Genomic DNA, 18,655 nt, shown 5'->3' on the forward strand with positions numbered 1-18,655 from the left:
TAGAGGGACGAAACACAATACTGTGTTTTAAACTGCTAGGAATTTGAGTAAAACACGCATAAGTCAATAGAGGGACGAAACATGGTACCGGGTTATAAACTTCTAGGAATTTGACTATGTGTGGCATAAGTCAATAGAGGGACGAAACACGGTACCGGGTTTTAAACTGTTAGGGATTTGACTAAAATACGCATAAGTCAATAGAGGGACGAAACACAGTACCTGGTTATAAACTACCATAGAAGAGCGGCAAGTCAAGCTTGCGCAGCTTCCAATTCGATTGAGCACCGAACTCCAATTGGGGTTACGAGGCAAACGGATTATCCCACTGAGGTTGTGAGTCGTTCACCAGAGACGAGCGAAGCTCAGAGTAGAGATTCTCGGTAATACCCCGTATTTTCATTCGTATTTTCTAATTAATTAATTAGGAATTATTGTATAAAAAAGGCATTTTAGTAAATTTATTATTTGGAGTCAAAATGATATTTGAAGTTTGGCGCCAAAAGTATTTTGAAATCTAATTATTATTTTGGATAAGATTTATTATCCATTTATCTTATTTTAAAAACCAGATTATTTATATATTTCAGATATTTTAATTAAAGCAAAATTATATTTTATTAATTATATTAAATGGCCGAAAATTCCCATTTATTTAGCTAGGAAATTTGGATTTTCTATGTATAGAAAATCTGATTTTCTTAGTTATTTATTGGTGAATAATTGGTATTTAATTAATTATTTAATTAATTATTCTGTATTATTTACACAATTATTTTTATTCCTTAAACCGAGTAAAAATCTTCCTAAATACTACTAAGGGAATCCGAAAATCTGAGCTATGGAAAGCTTAAGATTTTCGGCCCTCTTGTATTATTTTGGGGGAAATTATTTTGATAAATTGTATTTTTAATTATCTCTCAAAAATCTATTATTTTCCTTAATTCTATTTTTCCATCTTCTTAATATTTGATAATCATATTTTCCTACCTTTTATTCCTCTTGATTATTCCCCAAGGAATCTTCCTTGCCATATTATTTTTCATGACAAACATACCTTCCATATTTAATTATACACAATCACCTTAATAACAAAACTTTTCATATTTCTTTCATTCACTCCTCCAGGTAATTCCATAAACCCTACTTGTCATAATTCTTCCCACATTCTCTTGTCATACTTCTTGCATGAGCTAGCCAATAAATACCCCTCCATACCTTTCACATTTTTCACACCAGTTCTCTTCTTTCTTCTTCTCCTCTTTTTACACAAATCATCCCATTTATCTTTGAAACCAATTTTCGGGCATTTTTGGTCAGTTTTTGGGGTATTGACGTTTCACAAAAGATTGTTCCTCTCGAAAAATCCTTGAGGTTAGGCTCAAGAACCACCCAATTCGAAGTTATATTGAAGGAGTTACAGCCTCTGCAAGTTTTGCCTATTCTTTCCAACGCAAATCCAATTATTCTCTTTTCCTTGGTTTCTTATCTTTTCTTCTTCTCTTCTCTTATTCAATTATTATTATTATTATTATTGTTATTATTGTGGGGGATTTATAAAAATTATTATGAGTAGTTTTAATTATATAAAATCAGATTTTTAATGATGTTTATGAAAATTAATTTAAAAGGTTCGTGTACATATAGTAGGGGGTTTTTAATTTAATTATTGTGATTATTTGTTAACCTTATATTAATTAAGGTTATATTTATTTGTAGGGTGTATTCGATCAAGATTCTTGAGGTTCCTTTTGTGTGTTTTTGCTAAGCAAGGATCAAGGTTCCTTTCAATATATCTAGGTGGCTAGATATATTGAAAGTGATTGGTTTGAATAAACATGTTTGAATGATTTTATGATGATTGAATTATGATTTATGAAATAAAAGCATGTTTAAATAAATTGGTTTTGATAAATAAATTGGAGTATTGATTTTATATCATGTTTTAAATAATTAAAATTATTATTTATGTTTAAAAAGTTTGATTTTGAAAGCATATGGAATTAAATAAAAAGGAGTTTGAATTATTATTATTTAAGGTTGGAATTATTGGATTTAAAGAGGATTTATTGAATTATTATTATTAATGCTTTACAAGCTTGTTGATATCCCCCTATGCGGATTTGGTTTATTGATAATGCCTTGGACTTTGTATGACTAGGTCTTTCCTCAAAAATAGCCTTGTAATATAAAGAGACTAGCTTGGGGGTGTGCACACTTGGGTGAGGAATTGGATTAAAAGGAATTGGTTTTAAAAGAATTGGATTTTAAAGAGGAATTGGTTATTGAATTGACTATTGATATTGATTATTGAATTGGTTTTGGAATTTTGAGTTGGAATTATTGGTTAAATTATTAGAAAGGATGGAATTGATTTTTCAAAAGCATGTTTGCTAATAAATTGAGTTTAATTATCTTGCACTTATCGTACTTAGCATATTTTGCTAATCCGTATTTCTTATTTTGTTTTGGTTCGCCCTGTTTACCTTAATGGTAAGCAGTGTTGACTAATTTCAGGTGGAGTCAATAATTGAGCATATGGAGTCCCGGGAATGGTTTCACCTAGATTAGGAAATGTTGGTTTTTATGTTTATTTTTGGGTACTCATGACAATGGTTACTATTTATAGTCTATTATTAATAAAAGAAGAATATTGAAGTTTTCCGCTGCAAAGTATTAGTTTTGTTTAGTAAGTTTGAGTAGCCTTGCGTAATCACGCGGCGGTAATACGCATAAGTCTATCTCTACGGTATAGTTATACGTATTATACTAGTATTTCCGAAGAGGGGAGATTTTGGGGTGTTACACTTGGGATGTGGGAAATATCTGGCAATTATTTGATATCCATACTGCTTCAAGGATATCAGCGATCCCACTATCAGAACAAGCAGCTGTGGATGGGTTCGAGTGGGGAGGCTCAGATGCCAAGGAGTATTCTATAAAATCAGGGTACCGGTACCAGCAGGGATGAGAAACAAGGGATAATCAGATTGATGTGTTTTGGAAGAAGTTCTAGAAATCCTAATTTTTATCTAAGTGGAAAGTGTTTGTTTGGAAACTAATCAACAAGGCTATTCCAACTGCTTTAGCACTGAGAAAGAGGAAGGTAATGGACTAATGGTAGACCTTATGTGCTTCTTGTGTGGGTCTAAGCAGGAGTCAGAAGATCATTTATTTAGAGACCGTGCACTGTCCTCTAGAGTGTGGGCTGCTTCGATATTGGGACTTAGATCACAACAACATGGGATCTCTCCGCAGGAGTGGGTAAAGAATTTTGTTCAATACTTTATAGCATAAGACATGCAGGATGAGACAAGGCTGGGTGAATTGTTGCCACGCTTTGGGCTATTTGGCTACACATATAGGAATTAAACCAGATTTTAGATGCAAAACCATCTCCCGAAAGCATTCTTGCAATTAAATAGGAATGCCTACAAAGGTGGTTAATGGAGAAGAACAACATTGTCCACAGGACCACAGGCATAGTCAGAATGCCAGGCATTCAAGGGAGCTGTTCCAAGGATGGAGAGTAGGAAACCTAAAATCAACCAGCTGGTGGAAGCATCTTGGAAAGGAGGGAAGCTGCGGAACAACGAATGGTAAGCTGCAGTTGGATGGTGTTCTGACTCGCCTAATCATGCAATCATCCAGGGATCCTTGAGGATAAGGGCTGAGAACGCTCTTCAAGCTGAATGCTACGCTATTTTATATGGAATAAAACAGGCTAGTCAGAGATATTCTCATATAGTTATTAAATGGGATAGTATACAAGCTATTCAAGCCATAAGTAAGTACCCGCGAACACCAGCGTTCTTGAAGCCTATCATTCAGAACATTAGAACGCTTGCTGATAGCATGGACTTTGTTTCCTGTATTAAAGTAAATAGGACTGTAGTAAATAAAGCCCATAATCTAGCAACTTTGGCTAGAAAATATGGGTACTAACCTATAATACCCCGTATTTTAATGAATTTTATAAATTATTTATTTAATTATAATATATATTTTGGGTTAAACTATTTTAATTATGGAATAAAGTAAATAAAACAAGTATTAACATTTGGGTCAATAAGTATTTAATTTAAATGTAACCCATCTTCATAATAAACCCAATCATCCTATTTTTATAATTGGGCCAACTTTTTCATCATCTAAGTTTACAATTCTTATAAGCCCAAAATTTACCTTAACCTACTCTACACTATAAATACTCCTTCAATCCCCGAAATTTGTCACCCAAAAAGTCAAATGGTCAAAACTCATCCCTTTTCTTTTCTTTTCTCCTTTTCTTTTCTTTTCTTCTTATTATTTTTTTCTTTTTTCTCTTGTTTTGGGAGGTTCATGCGTGAACCATTCCCATGCAAGCAAGCATGGCTTGCTTTCCTCCCTTTGCCACCTTGCTGCCATGTCACCACCAGTGACCTTCCGACCGTCCACCCAGGCGCCGCCATCGCCGACCTCCAGGCGGCAACCGGCGTCCACCAATCGGCCCACCACCGTGACACCCTCCTTCTCTATCTCCTCTTTGTTTTCTTGCTTTGTTATTTAGTTTGATCTTGGTTTTTATTGTTCAAAATTGGTTTAATTAGTATCAAAATCATGTTTTAATGATTAAAAAGTATAATTTCATATTATTTAGTTGGGTTTTAATTTTCAGATTTTATAATTCATTAAGTTAGGGTTTTAAAGTTTATAAAGTTATGATTTGTTCTTATACAAATTGATTTGGGGTTTTTGTATACCTAATGATTTTATTGATTAATTGAGCATAAAAGTACGTTTTAATAAAGTTTTTAAGGGAGTTTTAATGAAATAATATTGCTGGAATTTTATTTAAAGTAGTAGAATTATGATTTTAATGAAAGGGTTTAATTACCCATTGAAGAGGGGATTATTTAGGGGTTTTTAAATAATTTTCAGATTCTTATAAGTTGTTTAAAGTGAGTTTAAGTTGCTGAAAATTGTGTATATAAGGGTAATTAATATAGTATTATTGTTCCTTTATGCAGGAGACCTGGTCCGGGAATTGTTGTAGTGTACTCGGCTATTTTAAAAGCTTATTTGAGGTACGTTCGTGTACTTGGCATATAATTGATTATGTAGGAACATGCTAGGCTTTGATTATTTAATTCCAAGTAGAATCATGCTAGATTGTGATTGATATTTGTGGCTTGGTTAATATTGGTGATTGAATTATGAAGCATGATTTACCGTGATGGATTGATAATTGGAAAATATTTATTTGGCATGTTGGATATGAACCACATTTTTATTTATGGCATGATAGAAAACATGTTTAATTAAGGTTGGAATATTAAAAAGGAATTTTATTATAGTTCATATAATTTTTATTGATGCTTTAAGCATGAGGAAAGAGCTATTTAAGTGTCTTTGCACACGAGGAATAAATTATATTTTGGTGCTTTCGTGCACTTAAGATGTTTTCAACACTTAGGGATAGGATTTGTAGCGCATTATGCGTTTAAGGTGTCTTTGACACCAAGGTAGATTTAAAAAGGGTTCAACATTAAATATTATATGGTCACTAATTATTCAAGAATTAAATTGGTCTGTTTGATTGTTTGAATAATTATTATGATTGAATGATTATGGTTTGAGAGTCATCACCAAGTCTAATAATATGTAAATAACGTAAAGTGAAAGAGATTACGCACCAAAACTCTTGGAACGTATATACCTTGAGTATGAACATATGGGGGGAGTTATGCGAATTTATATTTAACCATAACTTCTACTGGGGGTACAGGATGTTGTACTTTCCATTTTATTATGCGTAGGAATTCCGCCACTTACGAGTGGTTATTTTATACTGGCACGGTTAGCTCCCATTTTAGTACCCCTTTATTAGGGAAGGTTAGGGAGAAACCCGTTCGATGCGTAATCAAGCTAATTAATAAATTAGTTATGTATTAGTTGGATTGAGTATGTTGTATGCTTGTAAACAAGTGCAACAAAGTAAGTTGTGTGATGATAGAATGAAAGCATGTTAGTGTGTTTTATTTACGGTTATGTACTCAGCATTGCTGATTGAGTGTTTGTATGTTTGTTTGGCCTTCTCTTTATCTTGGCCCTACGACGACCAATTTCTAATGGCGAGTAGTGGGGACAAGTAGAGAGAAGCTTTTCATGTGATAAAGCATATTCGTGAAGGACATGAGTAAAGAGCAAATCATGCTTAGTTTCTATAGGAATATGATGTGTTTTATTGCTTTGAATATTGTTTATTTATTTATACTTGTGAGACTAACGCAAAGTTTTTGTTATTGCTCGGTTTTAATAAGGGTCTATAATGGTTCCAAGTTGTAGGTTGACTTCGTTTTACTTTGTTTGATTTTACTTTCGTTTAGTTAACTTTTTAAGTTGACTTGTTTTGAATGTTTTTAAAGATAGTCTTCCGCTGTGTGTCTTTGATAATTTGCCTTATCCGTTTTCACGGTGGCGGTAATATCTTAGATTTTCCTATTTTGAGTTTTAAAAAGAGAAAAACAGGTGTTTTAAAGGAATGAAATTTCTAGGGTGTTACATAACCCTTGTTTGTTTAGTCACCTGCCACAAAAAAAAAAAAAAAAAAAAAAAAAAAAAAAAAAAAAAAAAAAAAAAAAAATTACAACATTTTCATATTCTTTTTTTCTCCATTAGTTTGTTATGGTACTAGGGAATTTATGCCGTATTTCAAAGTCATACCTTTGAAATCATTCCTCAATTTGCAACTTAGCAGGTGATAATTTGGAAACCAAGGCCTTGAAGTATACTGAACCGATGCTAGGCAGTGCCTGAAGAGTTTCAGGGACACTACACGATCTACACCTCACTATTGTGGAGAGTGAGGTAATTGTTTAATAACTAAGTAATGCTCTGCCTTTGTTGAACTTCACTGTGATTGTCTTTGAAGGTGTTATAGCCCTTAGGAAGTCCATGTGACTCTGTGGCTCTGTGCTGCAAATATCTCCTAATATAGTATGTAAGCCTAATTGGAGTCTCCTTTCATATCTGCATATTTTTGCATTCAAAATAGCATGCTGTCTTCTTTTATTGTTATCTTTCATTGTGTTTGTAACAACGAACCATTAACCTTTCTTGATAGGCCTTATAAAGGGAAGGAAATAAATTTATTAGCAAATTAAGGGTTTATAGCCTGTAAAGATTAATATGACCCAGGGCTCTGTTATTTCAATTTTGTATCTGGGTTTTTGAGGGTTCTATCTTTGGCATAGTGGTGTCAAATGACCAATCAAAGTGAAGTTGCATAGATAAAGGCCTTGCTGCAGCTCAATGTTCTTGTCCTGGCTCTTTTTTTAATTTACAGTGTGGATGCGCCTAAATGAGTTGTAATGCAGCATTTGATCCTAACCTCAGGTATGTAATTGGCATAGGCTGGATTTTTTATAGAAATTATGTTGTATACGAATTTATGTGTTCTGTCCCTTTCAGTTGGGATTAAAATAGCCACCGGAAACTTAGACAGCTATTGAATCACAAAATGGTGGTTTGCTAAGTTAGGTAATCCAGTTCTGAAGTTTGTTTGCTTCCAACAGATTCAATGCAGATTTTGGATTCAAGCTATGAATTTGGTGTTGTAGATTCAAATTCTTTGTCGTTTAGATGTGGAAGATGTAGCTTATCTGATGGATTAAGATAATATGATTCGTTGTGAGAAGTAATTTTACACTGGGTTGGGATATATTTATTTTTTTTCAAAATTTAATTATCTGGGTTGTTTGGTGACTGGAAGTCAGGAACAATATTCAGTTTTTTTTAAATTTGGATTTTGTTTATAATTTTTGTTTATAATCAAAATTCTTTCAATGAGGAAGAGTAAGGTATGTGTTATTTACTACGTTTTTTTTCCCTAATACTATAATTTTGCTTTGAGCTTAATTATTTTTACATTTTTTAAGTGGAAAGTAAAATAAATTGATAACTTGTAGAGGTGTCAAATCGGGTACCCAGATGGAGTTTGGGTTGACCCACGACGGGTCGGGATGTTTGGATCGGGTAATGATGGGTCATTTTAACTTAACAAACCAAATCAAATCAGGTTGAGCTTAATCAGATTCGGGTTAAAGTTGAGTTCAAGCATGGTCAGATACAAATCAAACTTGGCCCAAATCTAATTGTGGTCGAGTCATACCGAGTTCAGAAGAACTCGGGTCCGGATTTTATTGGGTTTATTTGGGTTAAAATGGATTTATTTAACTTTGGGTCGGGTCATTTCGTATTCGATTAGATCTCGGTTCAGATCAATTCAGTTCTGGTAAAAAATTGAATCTCGTTACTTCGATAGTTAGCTCATTCTTTTGGGTCGAATAATTTGAATTCGGGTCAATCTCGGTTCAGGTCGGCTTTTAGCTATATTAGAATAGTCATGTCATTTTTGTTGTTGGAGATTTTATTCATATATAGTTCAGATCATTTTTTGGGTTTCGTTTAAGTTTTTGTATTGGCTTATCAGAATTGATATAAGATTGACAACTCAAGTTATTAAAGAAATTAAAATGATTATTTATCTCCTTGATCAGGTGATTATCACATATTATAAAATGTTTCCTTACGTTTTGGTTTATCATCGTCTTTGTGGCTATTTATCATCGCCAATTCATTGGCTACTCGATTATTAGAAGTATCAAGATTGTTTATTGTATATTTGTATATTAGCAACTAACTCGTGATTAACAATACAAGATTTTTCATAATTTAGTAACGTTTGATTTTGTTATTGTTAATGAAGTTATACCCCTCCATTTTGTAACAATCGCAACACATATTTACTTTACGTTGGTTTCATAATAATTCTATTATCTTATTTAGTAAGGACACGTTACTACGAATATTTTATTACTTCTCCTCATTAATCCTACCAACAAAAATATTTTATTATTTCTTACTCATATTAACAATTAATTATATTTCCACTAACTACACTTTATATTATAAAATTCTCAATTTGGACCATACCTTGTAATTTTCTTACAACTTTATGCAATGCAAACCCTAAACTAGGCTAATACGGCAATAAGATAAGATTAGTGACAATCAGATGAAATAAACACACGGTCTAATATCAAAATTCAAATAAATTATAACTAAAATAAGCTAAATAAGCCCTAATATGTTAGAGTCCGTTCAGATAAGGGTTTGTTCAACTCGCCTTTATATTTTCTCTTATTACAACACTATAAGTTCAGCAACCCGTCTTGTGTGTGGCCAGCCACACCAAGTAACCACTTATTTAAAAAAAAAAGTAACCCATATAAAACGAACTGACCAAGTAACCCCTGTAATACAAACTTAGTAACCCCTATAACACTAGTAACCCTATAGCACTGACGAAGTAACCCCTTTAACACTGATCAAGTAACCCCTTTAACACTGATCAAGTAACCACGGTTACACTAATAAAGTAACCCCTGCCACACGATGTGACATTGTGACCAACCACATATAAGACTTTGTGTAATAAGTTCAGATAATATCATATAAGTTTTGATATATTAAGATTAGTTAAGATAAATTCAAATAATTAAATTCAGATTATTTCAGATACATTCAGATAAATTCAGATAAATCCATATATGTAACATATGTTGAAATAAATTCAGATTAGTTCAATTAAGTTGAAATAAATTCAAATAAATTCAGATTCATCAAAATCGTGAATATAATACACCTAATCACATTAATATAACATATATACATATTTAATGTCATAAACTTTAAATTTTATACATTTTAGGAAGTATATTTCATGGTATAATGATAATATTGGATTGTTTGACTTTAGAGTGCAAAATCATAGACTAATTGTCTAAATATATCAATCAATGATCATTGTACATTTACCGTCCCTAATCCATGCACTAATATCAATCAATGACAATAATTTGTACATTTGTATTGTCCCTAATATGTTGACTCCATTCAACATTGCCATTTCTTTGCGGCACGGTTTTCCTTATATTAACAATATATCAATTTCTTGTCAAAAAAAAAAAACAATATATCAATTTATTAATAATGTACATGCGTTAATTTTTTGGTCATCCATGAGCTTTTAGTTTGCAATGTTGTAGAAATGTAGAATATTTAGATGTGTGAAATCATGGGCTCTTGGATTTAATTATAGTTTGTTAGCTTAGTTAGACGAATAAAGGATATATAAGTAAATGTGATAGTGTATGTCTCACTTTTCCTAATTATAACTAAGCTTGAACCCCACAACTTAAAATGGTTGGAGAGGATGGTCATGAAAAATGTTGGATTAAGTTAATTAAAAGGGTCGGGTAAAAATTAATCATGAGTAGTTTTGGGTCGGGTTAAGTTGGGTCAAAGGATGTTTCAAGTCGGGTAAATAGCGGTCGGGTGATACATAAATCGGGTAAAAAGAGATACTTTTAGGGTCAAAATGGTTTCGGGTAGATTTTGTTTCGGATTAGATTGAATTCGGATCTTGAATTATCGGGTCTTAATAGTTTCGGATTAACTATGAGTCGATTCCAAGTTGGGTTTGGACCATATATTACCAGGGGAAGTCGGTTTTGAGTTAACTTCGGGTTGACTCCAGATCGAATTCGGATAAAAAATTCGCGGGTTAAACCAGTTCGAAAACAGTTCGGTTTTAGATGAACCTTTCGGGTCGGGTGAGTTTTTGACACCCCTAATAACTTGTATATCTGTATATCTGTAATTACGATAAGCGGCAATGGGGTTTTCAATATTTGGCATTTGAACAATTGCTAATTGAACTAATAGGTTGTTTCTATCTTATTTTCACTTTTATTTATTAATTACATATGCATATGTTTGTAATTTGTTAATCTATGTATTCTAGTTGCACTATTGTTTTTTTTTTTTTTTTGCTTCAATTCATTGTTGTTATTCAACTATAGTACGTAATATTAATTATTATAATCTAAATGATTTTCATAGACGAGTTAAAATTGCACCTGTTTTTTTCGTTAGGGCCCAATTTTTAGGATTAGAACAGGGCCCCAAGAATATTTGAGACGGACCTGATCCTTAACTAACATCGAGGCTCTATAACCCCCAAAAATGAAGGTCCGTGTAAAATAAAGTGAACTGCTAAACAACGCCCACATTTTTATGTAAACTTCCAACATTACCCTTTTCTTCCTCTCTCTCCTAACACAACCACCACCGCCCGTCACCACCATTGCACCGTCACCACCAGCGCCAACATGACGGAAAGTGATAGCGGCAGGCCGTGTACTCCGCCGGATCCACTTCGCGAGGTAATTTATTTTCGCCGGAACTCAAACCGCCCAAAAAAAACGGTCCACCGTGGTTAAACCGGGCAAACCGGACGATTAAACCGTGGTAAAACCGTGCAAATGGGGCGGTCCAACCACGGTCAAACCGTGTAGTCCAGGCAGTTTGACCGTGGTTGGATCGCCCGGATTGCACGGTTTAACCGCCCGGTTTGCCCGGTTTGTTTTTTTTTTAATTAATATTGTTTTTATTATTATTATTTAATTATTATTATTATTATTATTATTTCATTGTTGTTATTATTATTATTATTATTATTATTATTATTATTGTTCTTGTTGTTATTATTATTACTATAACTATGATTATGATTATTAATTGTTGTTATGATTATGATTATTATTTTAAAAATATTTTGTTGGGATGTTTAATAGGCATCACTACCGGATTATGGTGGCGATGGCATCGACTACAGTTCATATTTTATAACGTCAATGATCTTCCCGACTTTTGAAGAAGCATTTGAATGGGAACAAAACATTTCCATACGTTATGGCTTTTTCCTTACAAAGTCTTCGTATAAGAAACAACGAGATGGTTGACCGGTCAAGTATCTTAAGTGCGATTGTGGCCATAGAAACACAGCCGAAGATAGAGATATGGAGAATGCTGTACAAAAAAACACGAAAAGAAAGGGTGTTAGTGTCCATTTCGTATCAAGGTCACATGTATGGTGGACGATCAAGGGTGGAAAATCATTCCTTCATCAGGTTTGCATGGCTTGCATAACCACCCAATGATGGTATATCGAGAGGGTCATCGGCAAGTGAGTGGTCTAAGTCCGGCTGCGAAGCAATTGGTTAGTCAAATGAGTTCAGCATGTGCTAAACCTAGTCACATAATGGCGGCAGTGAAAGATGCGTTTCCCACTGAGAACCCTAACATGAGACACATCTACAATTTCAGAAGTCGTGTTAGGGTTGATGCTAGTGAAGGGAGAGATGTCGTCAACCAGTTCCTTCACTTGGCCAATGAGCGCAAATACGTTAGTTGGGTAGCTGCTGACCCCGACACACGTGTTGTCACCCACGCCTTTATGGCACATCCAGAGATGGCGAATATGTTACAAACATATCCACATGTCATAGGGATGGATTCCACTTACAAGACAAACAGATACAACATGCCGTTTTTCGAGATTGTTGGGATCACACCGACAAATCAAAACTTTTTGATCGCGTATGCTTTAATGAAGACAGAGTCCTATGAGAGTTACAAGTGGGTCTTGGAGAAAATGAAGTTGTATATAGGTTTTGAAGTGACTCCTAAGGTGATACTAACTGATCGAGAGTTGGGACTTATGAAGGCAGTGAAAGAGATATTCCCAAACACAGCTCACTTGCTATGTAGGTGGCACATCAATAAAGATGTGTTGGCCAAGGTATACCATTTGTGTAAGAAAGACATGGTGACTGCCGAGAAATTTAGGAATGGGAGGTGGTCAAAAATCATGAATGCGACAACTGAGGATGAATATGAATTTGAGTTGCAACAAATGAAGGATACTTGGGGAAGGTCAAGGCATACCATTGTGGATTATGTGAAAAAAACTTGGCTTGTGCACAAGAACAAGTTTATTCCGGCTTGGACAAATAAGGTGCTGCACTTTGGCAACGTGAACACGTGTAGAGTGGAGAGTCAACATTCTGTGCTTAAACAGTGGCTCGGAAGCTCCAAAGGGTCAATGGATTCTATCTTCAACCGTGTACACCGCGCCACTGAGGGTTTGCTTATTCAAATTCGTCATCATTTGGAGGACTCCAGACGACGAATTGGAGTGGAGTACAGGGGAATGCCCTTGCACAATCTCAGTGGCTATATTTCCTTCCATGCTCTCAAAATTCTTAAGCAGGAGGTGAACAGGATGAGAGTGTTATCTGATGATGTGTACGAGCGTTGTGGTTGTGCGATGTTGATGACACACGGACTCCCATGCGCATGTACTATACACACCTCGATCCAGGGTGGTACGGGGTTGTATTTGGATCAGGTCCATCCTTTTTGGAAAACCCTAGTCATTGGAGACGGTGTTGACATTCCTATCTTTGAGGATGAGTTGGAACAGGACACGACGCAGTTTAGATCCCTGGTTGATGAGGTACTACTTCGTGATGCCAGTTTTGTGCGAAGTGTGAACCGAGTGTTGTTTGCGGAGCTTTACCCTGAAGATGTAGATTATGAAGAGCCCGAGATAAATGAGACAACCAGGGGTCGACCACAAGGCCAACAGTGGTCCTCATCTACCAGGCGTGATCCAAGTGGCTTCGAGCATATTCCGGGCGGCCGTAGTCGTGGTCGTGGGCGAGGTCGCGGCCGAAGTAGGTGTAATACCCCATATTTTAAACCCGTTTAATTATATTAATCAAATTTATTAATTTAATAATGTTCGATTTCCTTCCAAATTATTTTAAAAATATAAATATGTATTTAGATAATACAATAGCATTATTTAACTTATCAATATATAATTTTACGGAAATAATAATTACATTTATAAAAATTTTTATACGTATGAGTTAAGTCGGAAATGTAATACTCGAAAATCATATTTTTACTTTGAGTATTTCTTTGCTCCAAGTCAAAGGACCCAAGTCCATTTCTTACTCCTAAAGCATGACCAAAGTCACAAACTTCTCTTACAAACTTGAATACTTGGCCTCCAAGTTGTTGACATCATACATGATGTCAATAACATGACCTCATAAACTTCCTTGACCCCCAAGTTGTTGACATCATACATGATGTCAATAGGGCTCTCAAACTCTATAAATAGGATCCAAAGTTCAGCCATTTTAAGCCAAAAGTCTCTTGCCCTCAAAGCTCCATCTTTCTTTCTTCTCTCTTCCTCCCATTTTCGTACTTCTTCATCCCGTATATGTTCCAGGCCATTTTTCAGTCACTTCTGTTCATTTTTAGCATTTTGATATTTGAGACAAAGTTGTTCTTCTCGAAAAATCCTTGAGGTTAGGCTCAAGAATCACCCAATTCGGAGTTATATACTATGAGATATGGCCTCTGCAAGATCTGACTCCTCCTTTTCAACGTGAACCTTTCTACTTTAGGTTGTTTTGCGGTTAGTATTCTAAAACTAATATTTATTTTCAATTTATTATTATAAGGTTTTATATTTGATTTTATTACTCCATATAATGTTTATTTAGGAGATAATTCATGGTAGTAAATCTAGGTGAATAGTTGTAAAGAGTCAATATAATTGTTCATGCACAACTAGTCTAGGGTCGTTATTTAATGGTTTAATGTTCATGGGTTGAAGAGTTTTTTTATTTAGGATTATTGTTTCCTTGTAGGGGGAATTGCAAGTTTGAGATTAAGAAATTTGTGTTTGTTGCAAAAGATCAAGGTACGTACTCGTGGCTAGATCTTTAAATAAGTGATTTTATACAAATGTGTTTTGTGTTTTGAATGATGAAATATGTTTGAATGTTGAACAAGGATTTATGAATGTTTATGAAATGAATATTGTGAAATGTTTTACTGTTTAATCTTTGGAAATAATTTCAATGTTCTAAAAGTTGTTTATGCACATACTTGACTTCAAATTCATTTTAAAGTGTTGAAATCCCATACATGGGAATTGGAAGGTTGATTTATCAAAGATATATATTGGATTTTTATGACTCCCACTATGTGGAGATAAAATTGAAGACTATGGACTATGTATGACCTAGTCTTTCCCCTTGATAGCACTATGTAAGGAGTTACTAGCTTGGGGGGTGTGCACACTTAGGTGGTAAAATGATTTACGAAAATGAGGATTGATCCATCCTATTCGGAATTATCTTTGGAAAGTTGTTTATTTCGGAAATTGGTTCTTTGACAAGTTTTTATATATGAATTTCTATTCATCAATGGTTTGGATAAAGTATGATTTATTAAAGTTGAATCTCTTCGAAAACATGTTTAATTCATTAAATTGATTTTACATGACTAGCATTTGTATGTACTTAGCATTTTGGCTAATACGTATTTGTTTTGTTTTGGCTTGGCCCTACTTATCATTTTGATGAGTAGATAGGTGATGGCGGTCGGACAACGTGAACTATGTGCTGCATTGGGAACGATGGGCGGTGATCACCCAGTTTAACTTAATAAACATAGCATTAGTAGTATAGTTACTTTGAAAGTGTATCAAACTATTATTACTACTATTATTATCATTAATGAAAGTAGTACTATTTCCGCTGCAAAACTCTGTTAAGCCTTACGTAATCACGTGGCGGTAATACTCCCATGTTACTCCCTAAAGTTGGATTATTATTATTGTAAATATTAGAGAGTAATTTGGGGGTGTTACAGTAGGGGTCATGCTACTTCTACATCTAGCTTCGGACGTGGTCGATCACAATCATCAGTAAACATGGAAACGCCTTCTGGTATATGCTTTATTATTATTATTATTGTTTTTGTTGTTGTTGTTGTTGTTGTTGTTGTTGTTGTTACTTGCTATTATTATTATTATTATTATTATTATTATTATTATTATTATTATTATTATTATTATTATTATTATTATTATTATTATTATTATTATTATTATTATTATTATTATTATTATTATTATTATTATTATTATTATTATTATTATTATTATTAATTCTTTTGGGATTTAATTAGTGCGGATGTTGTCGGATAATGCTAAAATACTTTCCTGGTGATTATTACAGGTAGTCAGATGAACATCGATGATTTTTTATACGTCGATCATTTTCCGAAATTCATTTTGCCGTTTTTGGACGGTTGGCTTGACCCGATAGGTGACGGAAATTGCGGATTTCGATGTATTGCAGATTTCTTTTTGGGTGACCAGGAGCAGTGGATGTTGGCCAGGACTATGGTTGCAAACGAGGTTGCCGCGCATCCTAACATTTACTCTCAAATTTATGTTGATCAACTGGAGAACGAGGTTCGTCGTATCAGATGGACTGGTGGGAGATGCACAAGTGAACATTGGATGGTAGTGTTTCAGGACTTGTTTCCGATCGCTAACCTATTCAACACTGCCATTATGCTTTTCGGTGCTGGCGTAGATGGAATAGGTGTGTATCCATGCATCACTGTGCTACCATGGAGTGCCCCGTCCACTGCCACGGGCCCATATAGGGAGTTTGCACTCCTCAAAGTGGCAAACTATCACTATGTTCGATTGGACATGTCACCTAATTTTCTAGTCCCTCCTGTAGCAGGTTTTTGGTACGACGTGCGCGATTTTAGTGTGCAAGACTGGGATCAACGATATGTAGGTCGGATAGCAACATGGCATACTTTAGCTACAAATTAGTGATAGAACTTTGCAATGTTTAGTTGTAGAACTTTACATAGTTGTAGAATTAAGCAATGTATTATGCAAATGTAAATTCAAATAATAACTTTAAAAAATTTTACAACATAACCTAAACAAATGAAGTTAGTTTCTAAATAAGAAAATGAAATCAACTACATCCTCATCATTGCGTCCCACGCCGCAATAAGGTCCTGGGCCTCAACCACTGTCGGGGTAATCTCACCGCCGCTATCAGCAATGAATCGTCGTATAACATGCATGGAGCGACCCATCCACTGTAAAAAATACAAAAAAAATCAGTACCAATATTAAGTTGCACAGTACTCTATGGAAAACAAGTAACAAATACTTACGTAATCAGTGTTCGTCCTCCCTGGAATTGGTGGGGGGGCAAGAACCGCGGTATCACTGATAAGCCGAGGATGGGAGTACGTGTAAAACCAGGCCAAGTAGTCAGGTGTGCATGTGGGCTGTCCATCCAATAGAGGTGGATGGAACGACAGGCCGAAACAGCAGCTCCCAGGACCAAACTTATCCCATAACCCCTAACCTCGAAAAGTAACGCTATACGGCCGGACATTAGCAGGTCTGTACGCGCTGTCAGGCCTAAAACCGGGCCGCGGTATCCCCTGCACATGACCAAGTTGCCGTAAAACCCTATCTGGGTTATACGGCTCGACGATGTCCCGAAACTGTATACATCCCATATACGTGGTTCTCGGGACGTCCTGTGCGGGGGTAAGTGTATAGGGCCGCAAGTTAACCTGCACACGCAATCATCAGAAGAATGTTACATTAGTTTTGAAGACGTTAAATAATAATATAATATACGCAAGCTAAGTTCACATACTACCTCAGCATCAGTCATCTGATCAAGTCGGGTATGGAAAGATATAAGTCGCTGGTGATCCCTCGACTCTGAGCGTGGATCCCACATTGAGGCCCGTGCCTCACCTGGCTGTACCACTAAAGCTCCCTGACAAGGCCAAAAACATGGGAAGTACTCGTATATCCACGCCTGCAGAAGCGTGAGACAACCTCCGATAGCCTTACACTCAATACGGGAGGCGATACCCAACTGCCGATACAGGAAAGCAAGTGTAGCTGACCCCCAAGAATATCGGTGAAGATCGTCATAAGACTTCTTCACCTCTAAAATGCAGGAGGGAAAAAGGTGGTGACCACTCTTGTCAACGAACAAGGTGCTACCAAGTAGTGTGACAAAGAAACCCATGAACTCAACGTCTGGGACCCGATCCAACAACTTGCACCGTTCATAGATGCTAGTCACCGCTACAGCACCGTTCTCCCAAATAGCTTTCGGCTTCACCAAAAGCTCATCCCTACTCAGCCCCAACAACTCTTGAAAGTCAACCTGGAGAGATGCACTGTCGCTAACCATGTCAACCAAGTCACCCTCAACCGGGATCCCCAGAATATAAGCGACGTCGTGTAGCATGATCGTCATCTCACCAAAGGGGAGATGAAAAGTGTTCGTATCCGGCTGCCACCGTTCAACGAACGCAGAGATCAGAGGCCAATCAATGTGGAAATGCATGATAGACGGCAAGTGCTGTAGTCCAGTGACACTAAGGCGTGCACGTAAATCCGCACTCAGCTCTGTCTCCCATTCCTGCAACGACCTACACCACTGAATCCTACTGTGGCACCTCAACGGATCACGATCATCCCCGACCCAAACACGAGAAGCAACGTGAGCTGCATAGCTAGGGATAAGACTGCCATCAGCTGGACCACCTGGCATCGCCTCGTGAACAAGCCAAGACGTATCTGAGTCTCGAGAACCACGAGACCTACGAGTACGGCCGGTGCTCGAACTCGTAGTCGTAGAACCCACAAACCTCCCTCCTCTACCTTTCCTCACGAAAATCCCAGACGACGACTCCCCGTGCTCGAATCCTCCTCGCCCACTCTCGGAAGTCGTGGCATCCTCCGTGTCATGATGATCAGAATCATAATCATCCATGACCTGATCTAGCTCGTGCTGAGCATCCGAAGGCCAACCCAGGACATCATCCGCCATGC

General features: G+C 35.9%; 2 protein-coding genes across 2 annotated transcripts; both read left to right on the top strand.

Moving 5' to 3' along the window:
- Positions 1 to 11,977: 11,977 nt before the first annotated feature.
- Positions 11,978 to 14,103, top strand: LOC145591665 (PKS-NRPS hybrid synthetase cheA-like). Its single transcript, XM_081648176.1, has 2 exons — positions 11,978 to 13,625; positions 14,081 to 14,103. Exons 1-2 carry the CDS (start codon positions 11,978 to 11,980, stop codon positions 14,101 to 14,103), a joined length of 1,671 nt encoding a protein of 556 aa, XP_081504302.1.
- Positions 14,104 to 15,685: 1,582 nt separating this feature from the next.
- Positions 15,686 to 16,606, top strand: LOC145591666 (uncharacterized). Its single transcript, XM_081648177.1, has 2 exons — positions 15,686 to 15,701; positions 15,993 to 16,606. The coding sequence occupies exons 1-2, from the start codon at positions 15,686 to 15,688 to the stop codon at positions 16,604 to 16,606; spliced, it is 630 nt and encodes a 209-aa protein (XP_081504303.1).
- The last annotated feature ends 2,049 nt before the right edge of the window (positions 16,607 to 18,655 follow it).

Source organism: Chenopodium album, chromosome 18 (assembly GCF_948465745.1).
Source record: "Chenopodium album chromosome 18, dcCheAlbu1.1, whole genome shotgun sequence".
In the NCBI taxonomy this organism is placed as follows: Eukaryota; Viridiplantae; Streptophyta; class Magnoliopsida; order Caryophyllales; family Amaranthaceae; genus Chenopodium; species Chenopodium album.

Excerpts from the sequence above, each read along its gene's own strand:
- LOC145591665 (XM_081648176.1), top strand. The coding sequence starts at position 11,978 with ATGGTGGACGATCAAGGGTGGAAAATCATTCCTTCATCAGGTTTGCAT. Across the intron at positions 13,626-14,080 it reads TGGGCGAGGTCGCGGCCGAA|GATCCAAAGTTCAGCCATTT; the intron begins GTAGGTGTAATA and ends CTCTATAAATAG.